We start from the raw sequence: 23,635 nt of genomic DNA, 5'->3' as shown, positions 1-23,635 counted from the left end.
GGAAGACTGGGAGACGTTGGGCATTTTGAAACTTGGTGACCATCTGTAGAATATCTTGAGCCCTCACCTCTGGTGGCAAGGCTTTTCCCAGGGAAGTGTCCAGGACCGCTCCAATTAACTGGAGTCTCTGTGATGGTATCATCTGTGACTTCTTTAAATTGAGGGAGAAGCCCAGTCTGTGAAGGAAGTGGCAGACATAATCTAGCTGGGCCTGGGCCTGTTCCGAAGACACAGCCCTGATCAGCCAATCGTCCAGGTAGGGGTAGACGTGGATCCCTTCTCTCCTTCGACTCGCCGCCACTACCGACATCAGCTTGCTGAAGACCCTCGGGGCGGAGGTCAGCCCAAATGGCAGAACTCGAAATTGATAATGAGAGTCACCAATTGCGAACCTCAGGTATTTCCTGTGTTTGAGATGGATTGGCACATGGAAATAAGCATCCTGAAGGTCCAGAGATACTAGCCAGTCTTGGAGCTGGAGGGCCTGAAGGATCTGAGAGAGAGTTACCATCTTGAACTTGTCCTTCCTGAGGAACTTGTTCGATTCTCGTAAGTCCAGGATGGGTCTCAGTCCTCCGTCCTTCTTTGGTATGAGAAAGTATGGGGGAGTACCAGCCCTTGTTCCTGTCCGCTACAGGTACCAGCTCTATGGCACCTTTCTCTAGCAGGTCTATAATTTCCTGCAAGAGGAGCGGATCTGGAACTTTTAGAGAGCTGTTCCCCGGTGGATGACTGAGGAATGTGTAGAAAGGGTAGGCAGTAACCTTGGGCAACTGTTTCCAATGCCCAAGCATCTTACGTTATAGCCTGCCATTGCGTCAGATGGTGTGTTAACCTGCCCCCTACAGGTGTATTGTGTGGGAAGGCCTCAGAGTGGTTTGGGGGCGGCTGATGCAGATGCCGAGGGTAAAGAGGCACCTGCTGCTGCTGCGGTCTTAGTACTTTTGACCCGTCCACCTCAGGTGGATCTCCTTTGGCCTCTTTGAGCCGGCTGTCCTCTTCCTTTCCCGAATGCGGAATAATAGCGAAAGGACTTTCCTCTCCCAGAGGTTCCTGAGGGGCGAAAAGGAGTTTGGCAGATAGTAGCTCCTGAAGATTTTGCTGCTGCTTTAGAAGTCTAACTTTTCCAGACTGTCATCAGCCTTTTTCCCGAATAATGAAGAGCCGTCAAAGGGCATATTCAAAAGTCTGGCCTGTACATCTGGAGCAATGCCCGACTTTCGCAACCACGCATGCCTGTGGATTGTTGTACTTGCCGCCATGGCCCTGCTGATACTGTCAGCGGAATCGATGCCAGTTTGAAGTGATTCGCACATGGCATCTTTGCCATCTTTAATAATGTTAAGGAAGGCTTCCTTTTCCTCTCCTTCGGGTATGCAGTCAGCCGCTGATGAAGCACACTCCCATAGTGTGTGACTGAACCTGGCGAGCGTACAGGTGGCGTTGATGGACTTCAACGCCATACTACAGGCAGAGAAGACTTTCTTCGCCATAGAGTCGTACCTTTTGTCATCTCTATCCTGTGGGACAGTAGGGTAAGCGGTCCTACTGCTAGATGAAGTTGCCGCTTGAACCACCAGGCTCTCTGGGGTCGGGTGTTTTGATAGGTATTCAGGGTCAGCAGCCGCTACCCTATACTTGGTTGACAATCTTTTATTGACCGCAGGGATAACTTCAGGAGTTTCCCAATTAGATGCAATTTTCCTTTGTAAGGCTGCATGGAAGGGGACCACCGGGTCCTCCTGTGAGCCTTTGTCTAATATATCTTCGATCATCCTGTTGAAAAACAGGTGAAGGCGCAGACCAACCCATAAATTCAATAATTCTTGCCATCAGGGTTCTATAGGGTGTTTCGGCATGTTCCCCTGGGTCTGGCTTAACAAATTCCACTTCTGGGGAAGTGTCCAGCCCACTTGCCTCATGTAGTGACTCCTGTAGGTCCTTCAGCCTTCTTTCCTCAGAGGTGAAATCCTCTGAAATAGGCAGTGTGGTCCTCTGTAACCCAAATGTTTCCTGGTCAGAATCTTCCCCCTCTTCATAAATTGGAGAAAGTCCAGGGTACTCTGACCTCTGAAAAGGAGTAAAACCCATCTCTAAGGTCGAAGGAGCCAAACTCGTTATTGGGCGAGAAAACGTTGATGTCGTCGACGCCGATGTAACAGGCTTCGAAGGCGCCGAGAACGGCGTCGAAAAAACTGGAAGGGGTCTCGAAGAACTCGAGAGGATCGGGATCCTCCTCGAGGGCATCGACGACGGTCTCGGTGTCGTGCCGGAGGCCCTTGGAATCACTGTTGGCTGTGGAGTGGCCTTGGTCCTCTCTTTCATCGGCGTCGATAATGGCGTTGAGTCGATCGACCGATGCGTCGAGGAACCCTTCGGCAATGGCATCGATGGGGCCGATCCGTGCGTCGAAGGAATCTTCGCTGACGGCGTCGAAGATGGTGCCTTCTTACCCGATGGCTCATGGCGCTCTCGGGTGGAATGTTTCGCCGGGTGCTGCGACTCGCAGCGTTTTGATTTTTTGGGTTTTTCACCCGGGGTATCACCCTCAGCTGTCTTCGAGGGGGTCGAGGCCGCGTTCTCGAAGACGCTTAACATTTTCTTTCTGAATTCCTCCCACTCAGCTTGAGAACTGTGTTTAGTGGGACAGGAGACCCTTTCTGGGGACACAGAAGACGACGAGGAAGGGGACCTTTGACGTCTTTGAGTGTCTTGATCTCGACGAATGGTGGGAGCTACTTCGAGATCTAGAATGGGAATGTTTGACGGCGAGGAGACGAATGCCTCGACTCAGCCGACGAAACTTTCGAGGAGGTTTTGACTGACTTACCTCTCTCGAGCTTCCCCTTGCGCTCCTTCAAGGCTTTCGCCGTCATGGACATGCCGTCCTCACACTCCGAACAATGGTGCTCGGATCCCAAGCACAACAAGCAGATCCTGTGTGGATCCGTTATCGACTTTTTATCGCAGTCTCGACATTTCTTGAAGCCGGATCGCGGCGTCGTCGGTTCCGATGAAGAAGCCATTGAGATATTCGAGTAGATATAGTTAGTTATCCTGACTAGAGAGTTCACAGGACCATGACCAGGAAACCACAACCGGGAGCCCCCCTAAGATCAATGATCACCAAGATTACTTTAAAGATTAGGAGAAAATACTAACATTCTCAAGAGAAGGGGGGGTGATAACCAGGGACTCCTCCAGAATATCTATCTACACAGACTATACGGTTCTGGTCCAGAGACAGCAGGCGCTCTTTGGCCCGTCTAAAGAACGGCTCAAAGTAGCGAACATACGCTACATGCTACTGTACCCTGCCAAGCTGAAGGTGATACGAAGAGGGCAGATCGTACTACTTTGATATGACGGAGGAGGCCCACGCATGGATGGATCAACAGGGCATCCCCGAACAGAGATCCAGAAATGCTAATAATAATGAGAATCCTCCCCAGGGATAACATGTGGGAACCTAACATAGAGAAGGAACATTAAGATGCCATTGATGCAATGTAGGCCAGCAGTAGTATAAATAAAGGAGCAACAAACTTCTGTTTTGCCGCAGAAGATGACAGGACACGGAACCCCAGAGTTCAACCAGTTCAGATGCCAGTTTTAAAAAGGCATCACGCTGCGGCGGGCCTGCCCCACTTAAGGGGGCAGCACAAGCGAAGCAGCGGTGCCTAAGCAGAGGGAGGGTGGCTGGGAGTTCGTTCATGGTTTATATTTTCTGTTCAGTACAAGGCACATGAAGGGGAGGGCTTTTTATACGGACAAATGGAATGGCGGCACAACCGGCAGAAGGATCACAAGGGTAAAAAGGCGAGCGATGTGCATTATACTACCCAACCGGGAGAATATCACTGGAACCACGAGGCATGAAGGGAATAGGGACATTTGGGGACCGACTAACACGGCAAGTGCGATGCCTACCATAAAGACAAGCGGCCGAGACAAAGGCAAAAGACCAGGAGGAAGCCCATGGGAATGGACGGGCCAACGCAAGTCAAGGTGATAAGAATTCAGAAGATCTCACGATAGCGACCTGGAATGTCTGGGGCTGAATGCATACGTGAAGAGGCTGCGGGTGCATACCTGGCTCAATAAATCAAGGGTCAAAATAGCATTGCTGCAAGAAATCCACTTGTCAGAGACGAGGACCCAAGAGGGTATAAACCAAGTTTTTTCAGAATTCTATGAGAATCTATACTCGAGCACTCGCGAGGCAAATAATTCAGATATTACAGACGTATTAGACCAGATTGACCTCCCTAAGCTGGACGCGGAACATGCACAGATGCTGGAGGCCCCCTTAATGGTAAAGGAAGTGGAGGCGGTCATAGACAGCCTCCCGACGTCCAAGACCCCGGGACCCGATGGGCTACCCGGAGAGTTCTACAAGGCGTATAAGACCACTCTAGCTACTAAATTACTGGAGGTATTTCAGGGGGCGTTTGAAATGGGCCAGCTGCCAGACAGCATGCGTGAATCCTTGATACTACCCATCTTAAAACCGGGCAGACCCCCTCAACCCCCCTAGATTCAGGCTCTTATAGACCTATCTCATTGATAAATCAGGACGGCAAAATTTTAACGGCAGTCCTTGCCAATAGACTCAAAAGAATTATACACATGCTAGTGCACCCAGATCAAACGGGATATGTCCAGGGGTGCAACACCTCGTGGAAATTGCGCAGGCTACACCACATTGTAGAACATAACAGTAAAATGCAGGACAAGTGCGCAATAGCATCTTTAGACGCGGTTAAGGCCTTCGACTCTAAACTGGAATTGGCTTCTCAGGGTGCTGACCCACTATGGTATGGGCGAGGGCTATCTTCGATGGATAAGGCTTCTGTATAAAGACCATAGGGCCAGTGTTGAGACAGGGAGATAGATCTTGGAAGCATGGAGATATACAGAGGCACGAAACAGGGCTGCCCGCTATCCCCAATGCTTTATATATCGGCGCTGGAGCCCCTAGCGCTCTTCCTGCAAGCTACTTACGCATATATGGGGCCAAGCGTAGACAATGTCATGCATCTCGTGTCACTATAAACTGACGATATGCTCTTGTTTGTCACAAACCCCCACGACAACCTCCCAGACCTACTGGAGGCGATAGATGCCTACGGCAAACTATCGGGTATCTCCATAAAGCAAAATCCATCTTTTATCCCCTGCCAAAACTCAGATTACTTCCCATTGACCACTTGCCACACCTGGGTCTTACATGGGCACCATGCACCTTCCACTACTTAGGTGTAGACATATATCATGACCCCGCACAAACACACGCTGGGAACACACAAATGGCCCTAGAGAAAACAATGAAGTGCATGCAGTTTTGGAGGACATTCCCTATCATTCCCAGTGGCAGAGCGGCCTTACTAAAAATGCGGTCCTACCCCACCTGTTCTATTACTTTACGAACATACCCTACAATATCCCGGGACAATTTTTAAAGACATTTAATACAATAGTGAGAGAATTCTTGTGAGGAGGAGCGCGGAACAGAATAGCTTTACATGCACTGCAAAGGGACTACCTGTCGGGGGGAATCAACGTGCCGGTCTACGAAAGATACCATCTAGCAGGGCAGCTGCAGTTTGTGGTCCGATGGTTGGGGAATGAAGAATCCATAGATCCATTGCTATTTCAGCCGGCACTGCAGGACTGCTACTTACGTGAAATCACCTTGACGGGAAAAGCCTGGGCCAAGAGTCTCCCTACTCTGCTAAAATAGGTGCCAACGTTATGGAAAGGGGCCTGGAAGCTGCAAGGAACTCAAGACCACTGCTCCCTGCAGATACCCCTAGCAGGACTTGTGGGTGCCGGACCAGACGCTCTGGCCGCTTACAGGACACACTGGGATGCTAAACGAGTGGCACAGGTGGGAGACCTATGGCAAGAGGGAAAATCTGTGGACTTCAACACCCTCGCAGTATAATGGAATACATAAAGGGCAATTCATGTTCTACTACAGTATGGTCCGAACCATAAAGAGGAGGTGGCCTGACCTCACTGAGGTCGGAGACCTACAGGGGGGCTTAGATAAGTAGTACGACATCTCCGAAAGGGGACACATGACATCAGGGCTATTTGAGCAGCTCATGGAAACTAGTAACACCAAGAAACTACAGGTGCGGAACCAATGGGAGTCCGAACATCAGAAGCCTTTCACGGATCAAGAATGGTCAAGGGTTCTAAGATACAAAAAAAACGGTCTCGAAGAATACGAGATTTAAGCAGATACAACTTTACGTCACCCAGAGGGCGAACCTCACCCCACTGAGACTGTCCAAAGTAGGGAACAAGGACATTCACACCTGCCCACGACGTGCTGCATAAAATGCAGACATGCTCCACATGTTGTGGGGTGCACGATAATGCAAACTTTTTGGGAAGACATTAAAGCAAGGGCGGCAATGCGCGGAATGCAAATGCAGCAATGGACCCCAGAAAGCTATCCACTGGGACTATTCCCGAGGGGGGTGCACAAAGAACACACATAGCCAAGATGAAGGACTTAATGTGTATGCTGGCGAAGCGCTGTATCGCTATGGCGTGGAAGGCCGACACAGGGCCCAGGATAGAAGCATGGTGGGCCGACCTGAATCATTGGGCATCGGCAGAGACGGGAGCATAGACCAGTGCAATACAAAGGGGGTTGCCAGAAAGCAGCGACAAGCTGTTAGCTTGTAACACTTCTACAGGAAATGCTGGGATCCAGAGTGGACACCAACACTGTGGACCCCGTGGGATCGGAAAGTGTGGGCCCGTACCTGATGGACCGGGTCAGAAGCTCTAATGAAGGCGTCTAACCAGCCGAAGGTGTGGTCCTTACAATGAAGAGGTTGGTCGATTGGATATGCAGCTGGGCAGAGAATACCAGTGAATTGAGTATACTGAGAAGAGCAAGCGCTATGATTAATATAATTGACACAGAATCCCCGTAGGCAGTGCATCAGTTTGTTAGGTTTTGAGGTTTGTTGAATTGTTGTTTATGTTGACTGTTATAAAATACAATAAAGAAATATAAATAAAAAAAGTTGTTCTGAAGCCCGAGGAGCTGCATTTGGGAGAGCCACAGCCGCACCAGCAGGCCAGAGCGAATGACCGCCCAGCCCAGGAGATTCAAAGAGGATGCAGAGAAGAAGGCAGTAATCTGATTTTGAGTGAGGGAGGAAACCGGTGGCATGGGGCTAGCCCTGAGCAAAATTGGAAGTTGGAAGCTGGTGTTGGGAAGGAGAGGCATGCGGCCAGACCAGGAAGGCCGAGAAGCACCCAAGCAGCCTGATGAACAAAAGCACGCAACCAAGGAGAACTGGCGGAGCATCCAGGAGCCCAAGAAGGTAAAGGGCTCTACGTTGGTCAGGATTGGGGAGAGAAACCAGCGTCTGGGACCCACAGTGAGAAGCAAGGCATCTTCCTTGTAGCAGTACTTGGCAAAGAGTGAGCCAAGTGGGCCGAACTGAAAAGTGCGAGAAACCGAGGTCTGGGACCCAAATCAAGAAGTTGGGTATCTTCCTTTTGACAGTAGTTGGTAGGTTACAGAACCAAGTTTGCCAATAGAGCAAAGCTGGGGAATGCGGATGATCTGGGACCCACAAGAAAGAAGAAAAACCCAAATCATCTTCCTCATAGCAGCAGTTGGCAGGAGAGTGGACCAAGTGAACCGTGACTGGGGAAGCCTGGGTCTAACACCATAAACTTTACAGAGCAGCTAAAAGGGGAACAAGGGAACCAGGGTTATTCCCGGGGCAGTTATTCCCCCATGCTCAATAGACTGAAATCCAAAATATCTGGAGAAGGGAGTCATTCTCCTGCTAGGGCGGCACTTGAGGAGAGAAGATGAGGCGTCTGGGGAAGTGAGTCATTCCCCCAGGCACGTGATAAGCTGCAGCTTGGAGAAGGAGTCATTCTGCTGGCTATTTCAACCAGGGGAAGGAAGTCATTCACCCCGGTTTGTGTGATGAACTTTCTGATACAGAGTGCTACAAGATTGACAAGTCTTTTGCTTGTGGAATATCCAGTCCAGGAGAATGGAGTCATTCTCCTGGAACAAGAACATTACAATCCTTTATTTGTGGAATCCTGGGACCAGGGGAAGGGAGTAATTCCCCCTTGTTAAGAACTTCAACCAGAACTGCGCTATCCAGTGCATGAAAAGGGAGTCATTTTCTTGGACCAAGAACACTGACACAACCTTCTAGTTTAGGTGTAAGTGTCCTTTCCTTTATCTTTGTTTTGGTAAAAACACCATAAAAGATTAGCAACACAAGTTAAAATGAATGCCAGCAAGTAAAAACAGATTAAAAAAAAAAACAATTGCATCGTCATGGAATCACATACAACAATCACCACCTGAACCCCTGGAGATAATGCAATGGATTAAACATTGCTTATCAATAATAAACATTTTTTTAAAACAGGAGATAAGAAGACAGAAACGGCCGACACAAGTGGGTAAGGAGGGTAAACTTTAAGTACTACAAGGGCCAACTGAGTAGACAATACTCAGTGATAAATCCGTAATGGCCTAAGCCACTGCCGCCTTACCACACGATAAAATGGGCAAAAAATGAAAAGATGCACTTCATCTTCAGTTCAACCCGACAGAGCAGACAAACGGTTGAAGTACTTACCTTTGCTCCATTTAGCAGTGCAATTCTCAAGTGGTAGAATACCCAGCCGAAACTTACCATACCAGCTTTTGTATTTGGGGGTATTCTGAAAATCTAAATAAGCCTCTGCATCCTAATCCTTTTTTAGCTGCAGATAAACCACTGACTTTTTCCTGCCAAACAGCTGTTGATCTTACTGCAAGCCCATTCCATAAAACATTTCTTAGCATAACCTTTGTATCCGGCCCCGAACTTCTGGTGGTTTTCACATAGGACCGCAAGCCCAATATTGGTTCACATATTTCTAACATGTAAAAACCATGGAAGTAGCCACCTCTAATAGACCTTCCTGATATAACAAAAGGGCTTCATTGTTACAAATACAAAGGCAGTAAAGCACAGGCTGAAGCATAATGACATTTATTATTATGCCAAACACACTCGACACAGGAATAGAAGGAGCCCTTAATGCAAGGCCGAGACAAGTTTTCAAAAATCAATTCTGGGCAGTCTGGATGTAGGTACAATCACCATAAGCCCATAGTTCGGCTCCATATGATACTGACTGTAGTTTTAAGTGCAAGGGACAGAGTTTGAGATTTCAGACACGACGGTGGACTTAAGTCACAAGGACATTCTGATAGATCCATTTGTTTTTTTAGTTGAGGCTGGGGAAACCCCTCAGAGATAGGGAAAGTTAGGTTTTCTCTTTATTTTCTTGGTGAATAAAAGTCTACAGCAATCACTATGCCACCAGTGTGTCAGTCTCCCCCTTCTGCACCCTTACAGTGTGCATGTTCTTGACTAATTTGAAGTATCCTAGCTTGAAACCCCCAGGGCATGTTACCATCCTTACACCAAATCTCCGATCTTCTCAGTCCAAGTCTTACTGGCGAGTCTCGTTACCAAATGAAAGTTTGTTAGACTTTGGTGAGTTCTATCTTTGCACGTCTACCAAGGTTAGTTTACCAGAATCCCGTACCAGTAGTGGTTCTGCAAAACAACCAAAAAGGGAATATGTAGTTCACACAAATACTTGAATAGACCTGGGTTTAGGTTGAGATGCGCTCAAATGCTTATTATGTGCCCTATGACTAACTCCACATGTAAGCCGCACACCCTTTTATCCTATGGAGATTTTACAAATATTTCAATTTTCCAATGATCCAAGTTGAACAAATGTTTCATTCTTAAGTGATGTATTTTATTCTCAAAAACTTTCAAAGTATAGCGTGCTAACGTTGTTTATAAGTCATCATAAAGTTGCCAATGCATTTCGGACTATGTAGTCCTTCATAAGGGCCTTTCTTAATCAAAGTAAATAGCCACAAAGTAAACAGTATTCAGTGGTGTAGAATTATGTTGTTTTTTTGTAAGTGGGTACCCTGTTGATTTGACTGCATTTTTCTTTGCTTAAATATGCCATTTTTCAACTTGGTTATGTTTCTGAACTGGAATGATGTTATATTCCTTATAATTCTACACCACTGAATGCTGTTTACTTTGTGGCTATTTACTTTGATTAGGAAAGGCCCTGATGAAGGACTACATAGTCTGAAATGCATTGGCCACTTTATGATGTTGACTTATAAACAACGTTAGCACTCTATACTTTGAAAGTTTGAGAATAAAATACATCACTTAAGAATTAAACATTTGTTCAACTTGGATCATTGGAAAATTGATTTATTTATAAAATCCCAATGGGATGAAACGGTGTGCGGCCCACACCGCAGACAAGATTGTCGAGGTCATTTCTTCAGTTCGCTTCTTCTGTGCTGGCACACGGTAGCACAAGTTAGTGGGCTGCACCCCAAATAGCATGATCTTCGGATAATTTCACACGAAACATAGAATAACCAGCAGTGCCCGCTCACATTCCCAGCTTTCTCCATAACTCCACATGTAAACCATCTATCCTTAGGCATTAAGTAGTGTCCGCTTTCCTGCGACATGAATGTTATGTTTTAGCCGTGTCTAATCATGTTTAGGGCATATTTTGAGCAATATTCCAAGCCATGAATGTTTGAATGCAAATACATAGTTAGGTTTCTTAAATGCGCGCACTGTTTTCAAATACATTTGATACATTCAGGCATAAGAGTAGGATACACGGTTCGATGCAGAACATAACATTGTTTTGCATTTCCAGGCTCCACGCCAGACCATTATATACATATTTTTAAAAATAATTTTATAAGGTTGATACAAGATACAACTTTTAAAAATCAGAATGTTCTGCTTACACATCAATTATCTATTAGTTAAAAAGTACATGGAAGATGGAATTGACTTTCCTCACCAGCAATGAAAGTTGGAAGATAAGGCCCTCCAAATTCCCAATCATACAAGTCAGCCAGACCTCCTCCAGAGGAGTGTTTACCTGTGTGCCTATGTTTGAGTGCTATAATCCTTAAGGGTAGAAGCGTTTTGGAGTACAGTATTAAATGCTTGGTGGTTTCCACACACATAAGCGACAAAACAAGGCCTCCCAAGGGATGTTCTGGCAAGCACTACATATTTCAAAAGATCGGACACTGTTGAATTTGATTTTTAGGTAGTCCCATATTGCATAATTTCCTGCAAGACACTCAATATACCCCAGCTCTCCAGAGAGAGCGACAGTGTTCAAGGAAACCTAATGCCTGCATCCTGCCAGACAGCTTGGTAGTACACTGTTCTGGTCCCTCCTGGCGTAGGAGCAAGGTGATATGGTGCTTCAATTTGCTTTGTGACCAATTCATTTTATGATCCAAGTCACTCGATAGCCATGCAAGGCGTCCCTTTTGAATTTTCAAATTACTGGTTGGAATTAGGCTGCCCTTTGGCCCATATTGGGATTAGGTTGCATTCCAAATGTATATAGTCAGTAGGGATGTAATGTGGTAAACAGAGTAATTTTAGAAGACATTTTCCTTCAAGCTTACCTAGGTTTACCAAATGCCTCAGGCTTTCCGAGTGCATCAGTGCACAAATTTCCACCCCATACCATTAACAAGACCACTTTTGCTATGCAACGTTGTAATAGAATTTTTAAAGAGAATCCTCCACCTTTTCCTGACAGAGTGTTTAGAAGACTGGTTGCCATGGCTGTTTTAAGGCGAACATGTTCAAGTTGCTTTGTGCCCCTTAACTCTGCATCCAGGTATACCCCAAGATATTTGAAGTCGGGTACCATTTCTTCTCTGGAGCCCCCATAAGCCATGCCATCTTCACTCTCTTGCCCTTCTTGACTAATTACAATTTTGGTTTTGTCTGTGTTGACAATTAAAGTGTTTTGGTCGGCGTAGTTTGGCAACCGATTCAATGTCATTTGTTAAACCCTAAGTGGTAGAATCAAGGATGACAAGGTTGTCTGCGTAACCCAACCAGTGTATAACAGTACCCCCCCAGTTTGTGTGGGTTTGCTGCGGGAATGCATAGTTCTCCAAGGTCTGAGAGGTAAAAGGTTGAATAATATAGGGGTGAGACTGCATTCTTTTTTCAGTCCCTTATTTGTGTCCACCCATCCTATCATCCTGCCCATCTCATCAATTCGGACCTTAACTCATGCATGGTCATGAAGAAGAAAGATCATTTAAGTAACCCTGGTGGGATGTCCCAGGCTGTCAGCTTGGCCCACAGTCTGGGTCTGTCCACTGTGTCGAACGCCGCACTGAAATCAATGAATACTGCGTGCACTGGCATATAACATATGGACCAAGATTGTAGCAGGGCCAGGCTGTTGATGGTAGTGTCAAAGCCCTTCCAGAACCCGGTCTGATTTAATGGAATGATGTTGTTACTCAGGGTGCAATCCTCCAGCTCATCAAGAATGATACATACAAGGATTTTCACAGGGATGTCCAGCATTGCTAACAACCGATAATTCTCGGGGTCTTTAGGTGTCACCCTTTTTATGGATCAACACAATGATACTGTCTCTCCAAGAGTCTAGGGTGGTCCGAGTCCTTTCAATCCAAGAGAATACCCATTGTAGGGCTTCTGTACACCTGCCAGGATCCTTCTTCAAAAGAGAACTACAGGCTCCATCCGGTCCAGGTGCTTGCGAACTCTTGGAAGATCTGATTATTCTTTCTACATCAGGCATGCCTTTGGCATAATGCCAAACTGCACTGTTTATATTATGCAGAATATTGTAGTTGGAATTGCCCTTAAAGTGTTGTGTAACAAAGGCTTCCCATTTACCGTTTTCCAGAATAGCACCGGGTCATTTGTTTTGAATAACCAAACAAGAGTGCGCTATTTGGCACACTCCATTTCGATTTTGTGGTCTTTGAGCCATTTCACATAACGTTTTTTCTCGGCTTTCACTGGCCCAGTATGTGTTGCGGCCTCCAGCCCTCGATGGGCAATTGACCGAGGTTCCTGACGCAGCAGTTTCTTCCTACGATGGATTTCCGGGTCATAGCTGTGTACATGAGCCTTAAAGTGAACCTTACCCAATCTATGACAAACTATTTGCCGACCGATTTAACAGGCTTTGATTTGTTCCATGCAGGCCTCAAAGTGGGAAAAGGCACTGCTATCCGGAGTGCATACCTCTTTAGTCCTTATGTCTCCCCAGGCCGCACAAAATTGCCTAAGTGTGGACCAGGCTTTAATAGCAGCTTTTTGTATTATATTTGTTATGGTTCTTGCAGGTACATCACATAAACCAAGTTATTAACTGTAGTCACTGCTTTTCTGGGAAATGCTCAAAAGTGCCTTGGTAATAATAAAACGGACACTGAAAGAACTACCAGTAACTACAGAACTTCCTGCAAAGTGTGAAGCTGCCGAGCAGCTTGTATAAGTGGGTGAAAGGTGCATTAGCTGCATTAGATTTGCTCTCAACATAAACAAGCGTTTTACTTCCCTAAAAAGATGCTTTACACTTATACTAGACCAGTGAGCTACCTATGCTAACAAGGGAAGTTGACAATTTAAGCCCAGATAGCATAAAAGTGATGCTCCGGAAGGCAGGGCAAGAGATTTTGCTGTTGGCGGGCACAGAGGAGGCAAATGGACAGCCTGAAGGACTAGGCGAAAGGGAGAAGCACGGGCCCATTAACCTCTATGCAGAGCAACGAGGCTGAAATCCCTCTTTTCCTCGCTGGTTTTAAAGCCACTAATTTGGATGTATGGCTGTTTTGAGGCATTTAAGTCCCCAAAGGACTCAATACATTTTTTAACAAAACTATTGATTGAGCTGTACGGGGAATATTTTTACATTTCCACCGAAGGCAACTCCGCTCACACCTATGAACAGATTGTATTCTTCATCGGCTGGAAGCGGACACCATGGTTCCTCCCAATTGACATTAACTCTTTTTGAAGCAGTTTTTCATATTTTTCTGCTTTTCTGAGAAAATGACCAGTGCTCGGATAGGTGGTTTTCAATATTTGTTGCCATTTTTCTTCGATTGTAGACCACTCCAGGCATCCAGTCTTCTCCAGCCCTCTCATCTCCTTACCTTCTACAGATCGTGAGTATGAGAGGTGTTTTACTCATCATTGATATCACATTGAGAAAGGTATTGAAGTAGTGAAAGGGAGAGTGCTTTTAGGTGCATTTATGAGGATTGCCTAGCACGATTTGTGAGGTTGTCTAGCAAAACCTGGCGAGGCAGATAGTTTGTAAGGTGGCTAGGATGTCTTTGAGAAGGTCGATTAGTCTGGGCCTTGAGTAGACATGGAGGCAATGAACATGATTGCTGCTTATTCATTAATTACAGTGTGTAGTGACCATAACAGTAGGAATGTTTCTTTATTACTTAGTTCTCATCATTAAAAGATGTACATTATACAAGAGTGTAAGGAGCATTCATGGAGTGTTCATTACTGAGAAATGTGCCGGGAGCATTTTGAATATGAACTTTATATGTGGGGCATCTATTTAAATGTACTGTGCATTGATATGTTATATGGGGTGCATGTCTTTAATACACACACAAAGGGTTACTGGAAGGTATTAGCAGTGCACTACCAATTAAAAAAGGAATGTGACATTGGTAACCCTCTCCAGTGCTGATGAATGAGTAGCAGCCAGCCAATGCAGGGGGTTGATCACCTGCTCCCTTTACTGATGCGCAGTGGCAGGTATATGCTCTTCCCCATCTCTAGTCCAACCACAGCCCCAGCCGGAGGTGTGGGGGGGTGGGGGAGAGGGAATCCTGGAGATAGGAACAAGAATCACGTCAACCTCTTTATTGCAAGCAGATTTTCCTTAGATTGCAAACACATGTGGAGCCATATTCAGTACATATACTTCTCAATGAATGCACCCCCTTCCTTCCCAAAGCAGGTTAAATCAGATATGGCTTGACAAGACTGGTGCATGTGCCACAAACAAAAAGGAGGGTCTAGAAAATTGGTGTTTGAGCTTTACCGGGCATTAGGGGACAGAACTAATGATGTTCTTTCTTTGATTTCAATGGTCAGATCTGTCTTTCACATTGACTCGTTGGTCCTATTGCAGTCTACAGAAAGGAAATGTTACTTGCATGTAACAGCCATGCAAGAGGCACACGTAGGGAGTTGTTGCAAAGAATACATCCTGGAGAAAGAGTTTGTTAGGTGCAATATGTTTGCGGGAAGCTTGTACTTATGCAGTACCTGTTCTGCAGACTACAAATATTGGTTGCTGTCCAAGACTATTCACAGTGAATTGGCATCACACTCTGAACTAACAAATTCACTGCTGTTTTAGGTGTGGGGTAAGCTGGATGTTGTTGATACCAAACCCTCTCCAAAACATAAACCATGGTTTTCTTTTAGCAATCATCACCCTCAATCTACGTGTTCTATCAGGTTTCGCTGAAGATTATGACCATGCAAACTTTACTCGTCTATACGAAGAGACTAACAGAGTCCGGGCTGAAAGAGAAGGAGGCCTCACCTGGCATGCCTTTGCAGTTACATCAGGTGGGGTTTCTGGCGCAAAAGCTGGACGTAGGGCAGCTCCCACCTAAAGGGAAAAAGGAGTCACTGTTAAGCAGGCAGATGGATGAGTCCAAAGAGGAATGATTCCCCAAGCGTCATTGTGCCCCACTCTGATAAAAGGCAGTGCTTTTTACTGGACCAAAGCAATAAACATTAGTCCTTTAAATGTATTTCCCTATGCAGCTGTGTATGGTAGGAGTATATATATATATATATATATATGAGAGAGAGAAAATATTCCCATGGCCAGTAGGGGGCCTCTCTTGCTCTCACAATACATGCGTCTCCTGGGTGGATGTACAAAATCAGTTTGCAATATCCATCCTTGTCCACACCAAGGGACCCTGGAGATAAGGACTGCAGAGCTGCATTGTAATTTTTAGAGTTCATGAGTGGTTCTTGGCCCCTCTGTGCTAATCATACTTGATCATTATCTGCCACCTGCTACACCCAGTTTCTAGCCTAGTATGACACTTCAAGTGGATGTGGGGTGCACTCACATTGGCCTGGTACTGTTCCAGAATGACGTGGCCGGGAAACTCTGGCTCTGGGATGGCTGCAAATCGTTGAATTACCACCAGCAGGGTCTGCAGGCCAGAGAGGCGCAACTGGTCATTGTGGTCTGTGGCAGCCATAAATGCCATGCGGATCAGGTCGAGCAGGTGCAAGACCAGGAAGTCATCTGAGAAGAGGCAAAAGGACAGTGACAACAGACAGGAACCAGGACAGAGGCGTTGGCATCACAGTGTTAGCAGGCAGAATTGTGAAGGTAGACAATCGCATAGGAAAGCAAACCTATTGAGAAACTGAAGCATTATAGAGGAAATTAGTAACAAAGAAAACAAAAGGCGACATCAATGAAAAATGCTGCCGTTACAAATTACTCACCGTAGTGACTAACATACTCCTAGTCCACAGTCCCCTTTCCTTTATACTGTATGGGCGTCCCTCGCTAGGGATGGGAACGGAACCTTTTGCACCAGAAAAAACATCTCTCCCCTTTAAATTGAGTTCCGCCCCGGGGCGCAACCCCGGGAGCATGCGCTCCCTTGACTCCACCCACAAGTACCCCACCTCAATCCCCTTTGATGTGTCAGCTATATTACAGTTGCCTAACAACGTTATTAAGGGGGGAGGATGGTGGGACGCATGGAGGAAAGGGGACTATGGACTAGGAGTATGTTAGTCACTACAGTGAGTAACTTGTAATTACTCCTACGTCCCGTCCCCTTTCCTCCATACTGTATGGGCGAGTATCACTGACTGAAGCCTCTGGGAGGAGAGACGTTGCAATCCCTAATAAAACATGTTCTTTTGGACCCGTTCCCCAAAGGCTGCATTTGATCTAGCACTAGCATCTAAGCAATAATACGTGCAGAAAGAGGAGGGGTGAGCTCAAGTGGCAGCCCTGCTAATAGTTTGCATTGGCACGTGCCTTGGGAAGGCTACCGCTGTTGCCTTGGCTCTGACCGCATGAGCGTGCATGTTCGCTTGCATCTTGTGCTGTCCCTTGTAGGCTTCTTGGATGGCTGTTCCCATTTACCTAGCTATCTAGGTCAGTGAAGCCTGGAAGCCTGGTTTTGAACCGCTGAAAGTTACAAACAAGGCATTCAACTTGTGGAAGCCCTCTGCCCTGTTCAGGTAGAATTTCAGAGCTCTCCCGACGTCGAGATAGTTTAACACCTTTTCGGCCTCTTTCAGATTCAGAAAGAACATTGGAAGGACCATTTCTTTGTTGAGGTGAAACGACACCACCACCTTTGGGAGAAAAAAAAGGTGTGTCTGGAGCACCCCCATATCCTAATGGAAACTAGTATATGGTTTTAATGCCAAAAGGGCCTGCATTTCAATGATCCTGCGTGCCAAGGTAAGGCCCACCAGGAACACTGTCTTGATCGTGACCAGTCTGATGGCTATCAATGCCATGGGCTCGAATGCTTAATGCGCAATGGCGCCCAGCACCACATTGAGATCCCAGACCGGATGAGGGCGTCTGGCAGGTGGGTACAACCTGGTTAAACCCGGTTGATGCCTTTTCACCACAGGGTTGGAAGTGGAGAACACATTATCGCCAGAATTTCTGTAGGCATCTATGGCTGCCAGGTAGGTCCGGCATGTATCAACCTAAACCCCTGATTTAGCCAGGTGTGCTGAGGAGGACAGCACCAGTTCGAGGGTGCACAACAATGGATCTGCACCCCTCTCTTTGGCCCAGAGGCAGAACCTGGTGCCTTTGCTCCTGTATTGGTTCCTGGTGAAAGTGCTTCTTGCCTTCTGGATGATCTCCAGGTTGTCCTGCTACAAGTGGAGGTGCTGCAATGTTATGCGCTCAGGAACCAGTCTGCTAGGGCTACTTTCTCAAGCGAGGGGTGCACTACCGCCCCCACCTGCAGAGATAAGAGCAGATCCGCCCCCATCGGGAGGGGAACCAGTGGTTGATTTGACAGTCGCAAGAGTTCTGATAACCATGGTCTGGCAGGCCCCTAGGGGGCTAGCAAAATGAGGCCTAGTTTATGTGCCTCTGTGACCTTGCAGATGACCTTGTAGATCAGCAGAGGTTGTAATGCGTAAGCCCACTTCCTGTCCCACTGGAGCGGCAGGGCACCCCCAAGTGAGCCCTTGCCCTGTCCCATCCAGGACACAAACTGTTGACATCTCCTGTTGTGCTTGGTGGAAAATAGGTCTATGTGGGGTTGCCCCTATCTGCTGAAGATCTCCGTCAGGACCCCCTTGTTCAGTTGCCACTCTTAGTCGTCAACCACCAGTCTGAGTCTGTCCACCTCTAGGTTGGATTCCCCCAGAAGGTGGATCGCGGAGATCGATATGTGGTTGTCTATGGCCCATTCCCATATTTCAATGGTGAGCCTGCACAGGGGCGGTGACCTGGTGCCCCCCAGTTTGGTGAGGAGGTACATGCAGATAGAGCTGTCCATCTGAATGCACACTGGGCTGTTGCCGATAACCGGAAGGAAAGCTTTTAGAACCAGCCATATCGTCATCATTTCAAGCCAATTGATGTGATTGCCCTGGTCGACTCTTGACTATAGACCATGCACACTGTGGTTGCCCACAGTGGCTCCCCAACCCTCGAGGGAGGAGTCTGCCCTAATGGTGTATGCCATCTGGGGCTGTCTGAGTGGTTTCCCAGCCATAATAGTGGTGTCCATCCTCCACCACAGCAGGTCCTGGTGTAGATGCGTTGGTATGATGATTAATGCTGCCTGAAAACCAGATTCCTGGCTCCACAAGGTTGAAAAGTGCAACTGCAACCTCATCATTTTGAGTCTAGTGTGAGGCACTGCGAGGAGGCATGCTGCCATAATCCCTAATAGGTTCTGGTACCACTGCGCAGAAGTTACTGACCTGCTGACGAAATGCCCTGTCGCAGCTTTGATTGCCGCAACCTTCTCCACAGTGGGGAATATCATCTATGCTTTCATATCCCACTTGAGACCTAAGAAGGTCAAGGACTGTGTAGGCTGGAGTGAGGCTTATTGAGGTTGATGGAGAACCCCAGTTCGTAGAGAGTATTCATCAGCCTGGATGCTGTATTCATGACCTCCACTGGTGACTCTGCACGAACCAATCAGTCGTCAAGGTACGAGTACACATGGTGGCCCTCTAACCAGAGTAGCACCGCCACCGTATTCATGAGTTTTGTAAACAACCGTGGGATTGAATTGAGCCCCAAGGGGAGGACCTTGTATTGCAAGTAAGAGTCCATGACCCGAAACCGTAGGAAGGAGCGGTGGGGCTGCCTTATTGGGACGTGTAGGTATGCATCCTTCAGATCCAGGGAGCACGTCTAGTCTCCCCCGCACAGAGACTCTGCCATCAGAGCTGGCATAACGATCTTGAACCTTTGGAGGGGTAAGTAGAGGTTTAAGAAGGACAGAACTAGGACCACTCGCAGGCCTGCCTGGTTTTTCTTCTGTATTGTGAAGATACGAGAGTAAAACCCAGATCCTCTCTGAGAGGGAGGGACTTCCTCTACTGCCTTGCTCGCTACCAGAGAGCGGATTTCCGCAAGGAGAGATGGTGTCCCAATCTGTGGTAGGGGAGAAAGAGGGGATTTGTGCTATGGGAAGGCGGAAGCCCTGAGAAACAACCGAGTATCCAAGGATCCGCAAACCATGTCTGCCAAGGTTGAACGTGGAGAGCAAGCCTGCCCCTAACGGAGAACTGTGGATCTTGATGATCCTGTCATTGCTACTTTCCTTCTGAGGCTGGTGCCTGGGAGGGGGGCCTGAAAAACCCTTGTGTGTTTTCGCCGATGTTGGCTGAGGGACCTGGCGGGCTGTCTAGTACGGCTGTCTTGGAAACCTCTAAACCCGCCAAAGGTATGACCCCTGTCTGACCGAGATTGGCCCTGTCCAAAGCTCTTAGATACCGGATTGGCTGTCTGCGAGTTGTTCTTTTTCTTGTCCAACTCTCCATCGGTGGAAGAGTGGAATAAGTCCCCTCCTTCAAATGGGAGGTCGAGGATGCGGTCTTGAACATCTGGATTGAACCTGGTGGCCTTAAGCCACGCTGTCCTACTAATCGGTGTCAGGATTCCATGGTACATTTCTAGAGTTTGAAGGGTTCATAACCTTAAAAGACATACTATTCCAAGGTAAATTAAATAGACTTACACATTTACATTACTTAATTAAGAATTCATCATTAGCATCAGAAAACCTTTTGAATGTAGGTTACTTAGAGGTGTGATGTTTGGGTTATGTTTGGATTGACAATTGAACTAGTATAAATATTCCTTAATGTACATTCAGGAATCACTTGACTCCCCAAAGCAAGATGGAGAGTTTTTTCTGCAGCACTGATTGGTTTAAATAGTTATGAGGTCATTTGGAATGTTGCTCCGAGTTTCCAACTGCCTTTCATTTTAGTATCCATTGAGACAGGTCGCAGTTTAGTTAGCTCTAGCAAAGAATATATTTAAGTATATTTAATTCTAGTTTTTCAAGAAGATTTTAGAATATCCAATTACTACTAATTCTAAGCTGAAGTGAAGTTATCCAAGAAGCTGAAGAAGTCGTACAGATGAAGCAAGCTAAGTTTTATTAATTCTACAAAGTCTAATGTCAAGGATTTTCAGTTCGAATTACTTTGAAAAAGACTGTGTGGAAATCAAATGCTAATATTTATTCTTTTTTGAGGAAAATAAGATTCAGTGTTACTATTTTGAACTTTTATTGTTACGCTTCCATTCTGCTTCTGAAGGTGCATTTCCCTGAGCGTTTAATATTTACTAACCAGGTGCGCGTAACTCTTCGTGTTTTACTCGCATGTTTGTTTTTTCTCGCTCGCAGTTCTTTCGGGAGCGTTATTTTTCGGTTCGAGTATTACGCCACGCGCGGCTCTGAGGTTAGAAGAAGGAACCTTACGAATGTTTTAAGCGCGTGTAAGCGTCATGACGTCGTTTCAGGAAGTGCTCGTTTGCAGGACTATAATATTGAGCACGATAAGCATCGTGACATTTTTTAGTTCTGAAGGCATCGTTTCTAAGGACAATTGAGTAGAGAAGCGTTATGTCGGCTGACATTCATTTTTCAGGAAGTAAACGGCTAATGGAACTCTCTACAGCAATGCCGATCTTTTAAGGAGGTTACATTTTTTGACATCGTAATTTATTGCAAGTTCATAAAGACTCTAATTCAAGTAACAGACTTTCCATATGCAATAAATACGAGAATAAGTATTTTAAGAAGTTCATTAATGAAAAATATTATCACAGTAGAAGAAGAAGGAAACATTGAGTTCTGATTTCCAGACTTCAGCTCAGCTACTAACTGAATTAGCCTATCAGCAATAAAGCATAGGCTACAGGTACTACAAGGAGAGTGGTAACATTTTAGTAAACTTAGCTAGAGTGGATTGATTATTAATATATACATATATATTTGTCTCCTAGATCTCACAGACACTGAGGTGTATTTCCAGCTCCAGAGAACTACAGTGCCAGCCAGTGAAGATCTGTCTTTTGTTATTTTCTCCTCTATTCCCCTTTCCCCTTGGGTTTGTCAGCTTGGTAGTTTTATCAGTTTGAGGACTGTTGGGCAGGCAGACTTAGGGGGGTCTGGTGGGCCCAGCATCATTCCTGCAGGAAGATTCAAGTTTGGACCTGACAATCTGTAGCCACACAGATGGCCCTACTGGCCATATCAATAAGAGCCACCAAGCACTCCATTAAGTCTTGTGCCACCATTTTGGCCTCTACCAGGCCGGCCTTGAACCTAGCCTGCCTGTACGCCGTCAGGTCCAGTAGGAATTCAGCAATCTCCCTCCATAGTCTCTGATTTGCAGCAGCTAGCATGGTATCTGCATTGGCTTGCCATAGGTGGAGAGTGGCGTTGTAGTACACCTTTCTCCCCGTAGACCTCCAGGACCGTTTCCTCCTTGCCTAAGAGGGTCAAAGTGCACGCGGATGTGGATGTCTTAGGTTTTGTGTACATTGACACTGCTGCAACGACAGACAAATATGGCTGCGGGATGTGAGAAACCAGAAGGGGTCTTGCCCGCTAGTCCCTGGGGGTCTATCTCTCAGGTGGTGTCAGGATTCCAGGGTACAATTACACATGTTCAAAGAGACACTTTGTTAAAAAGCCTTCATTTCAAAGATTACACCATCACAGAAATATGGTTGAATGATGTATGGATGTTGATTCTGAAATTGCCATCAAATTATTAAAATAACTTTCCTTAATGTTAATCTAATCAGGAAGTATCTAATTTCCCAAGCCAAGATGGTGGGTCTACTACACAACAATGATTGGATGAGAAGTGCTGTGAGGTAATGTGGCACTGTCACCAAGATTCTAAACTGCCTTTCATTCCAGTTCCCTTAGTGTGAGGTAGCAGTTATAATAGCTCTAGAAAAAAAAGTTTAATATAGTGATTTCAAGGAACTCATTCAAGAAGAAAATATAACTGAGAAGACAAGGAGTTTTCAGGAAGAACTGATTCAGTGCTAAATAACAATTTCCTGACAGATGAAGCAAGCTAAGTCAAATACAGGAAAATGTTAACTAAATATCAAATGTATCTTATCAATAATCAGAATCAAGAAGCTGTTTAAAATAATTTTGAATCTGACTTCTAACTATGAACTGTTATGTGCTCTTTGCTCGTGTCATTTACCGGCTGATAAATAATCACTCAGTTTAGTATTTGCGGCTGCATTTACTTGTTTGTTTACGGTAATTTCCGGTGAAAACATTTTGTGAAGTAGAAATAATTCATTGGTTGAGTTTATTAGTATTTACAATATTTACTTACAAAAGTATTTTGAAATTTCGCGTGCGCGTGAAATTTGTTATAGTTACTTTTGAGGAAAGGACCTATTAGCGTGAATCGTACGTCCTTTCAAATGTTTACTTCAGACTTCCTGGTTGTGACGTTTGCGGTTGCCTTGTGTGAAGTTACGGGGGAAGTAATTAAACCGACGGAGAACTCAATCGGTGAATTCAGTTAGTAGTAAGTTATAAGGGTGAATTGTAACGTTTCATTTAACAGGCGCAGTTAGGTTTATGCGCGTTTGTATTAGGCAAAGTGGATCATCTCAGTGTGCGCGGTGTTCGCGGATCACCTCAGGTTGCGCGGAACGTTTTTCTGGTGTGTGTGCGGCTCATCTCCGGAGTGCGTGGGTTTGCGCGGATCATCTTCAAAGTGCGCGGGGTGCGCGGATCATCTCAAGGTGCGCGGAACGTTTTCTTGTGTGCGCGGCTCGTCTTCAGCGTGCGCGGTTCGTCTTCAAGCCACAGTAATGTAGAAAAGACTCTTCAATTAAAGACTCTTATTTCTTCATTGAAGAAAAGAAATAAAACACGCTTTTCCAGAAAGTCAGCAACAGCGTCTATCTCTATAACATGATTCTATAATTTAATGAACTTTCAAAGAGGAAATATGATTTAATTCTTATAGTGAATTACAACATAAAATTCATTCAAACATTCTAGAATAGTTTTCTTTCCAAATGAATTAAAATTGTGAAAATTCTTTCACAATTAATTAAAAAGTTTCATACCAAAAGTTGAGTAATTGAAGAAACTTAAAGATTCAGAAAAGAAGACATTTATTTATTCAAG

General features: G+C 45.8%; 1 protein-coding gene across 6 annotated transcripts in view; it reads right to left on the bottom strand.

The window, feature by feature from the left end:
* The window catches only part of HEATR5A (HEAT repeat containing 5A), a 704,366-nt gene that overhangs the window by 191,230 nt on the left and 489,501 nt on the right, over nt 1-23,635 (bottom strand). For all 6 annotated transcript variants that reach the window (XM_069638471.1, XM_069638476.1, XM_069638475.1 and 3 more), the window contains 2 exons: nt 16,049-16,230; nt 15,505-15,573 (listed from right to left, as the gene is read on the bottom strand). In XM_069638471.1, the coding sequence (XP_069494572.1) occupies nt 15,505-15,573; nt 16,049-16,230 (251 nt within the window). The remainder of the gene's footprint in view (nt 1-15,504; nt 15,574-16,048; nt 16,231-23,635) is intronic.

Source organism: Ambystoma mexicanum, chromosome 14, assembly GCF_040938575.1.
Source record: "Ambystoma mexicanum isolate Mex_15411 chromosome 14, UKY_AmexF1_1, whole genome shotgun sequence".
NCBI lineage: Eukaryota > Metazoa > Chordata > Amphibia > Caudata > Ambystomatidae > Ambystoma > Ambystoma mexicanum.
This window is presented reverse-complemented; position numbering and strand designations above follow the sequence as displayed.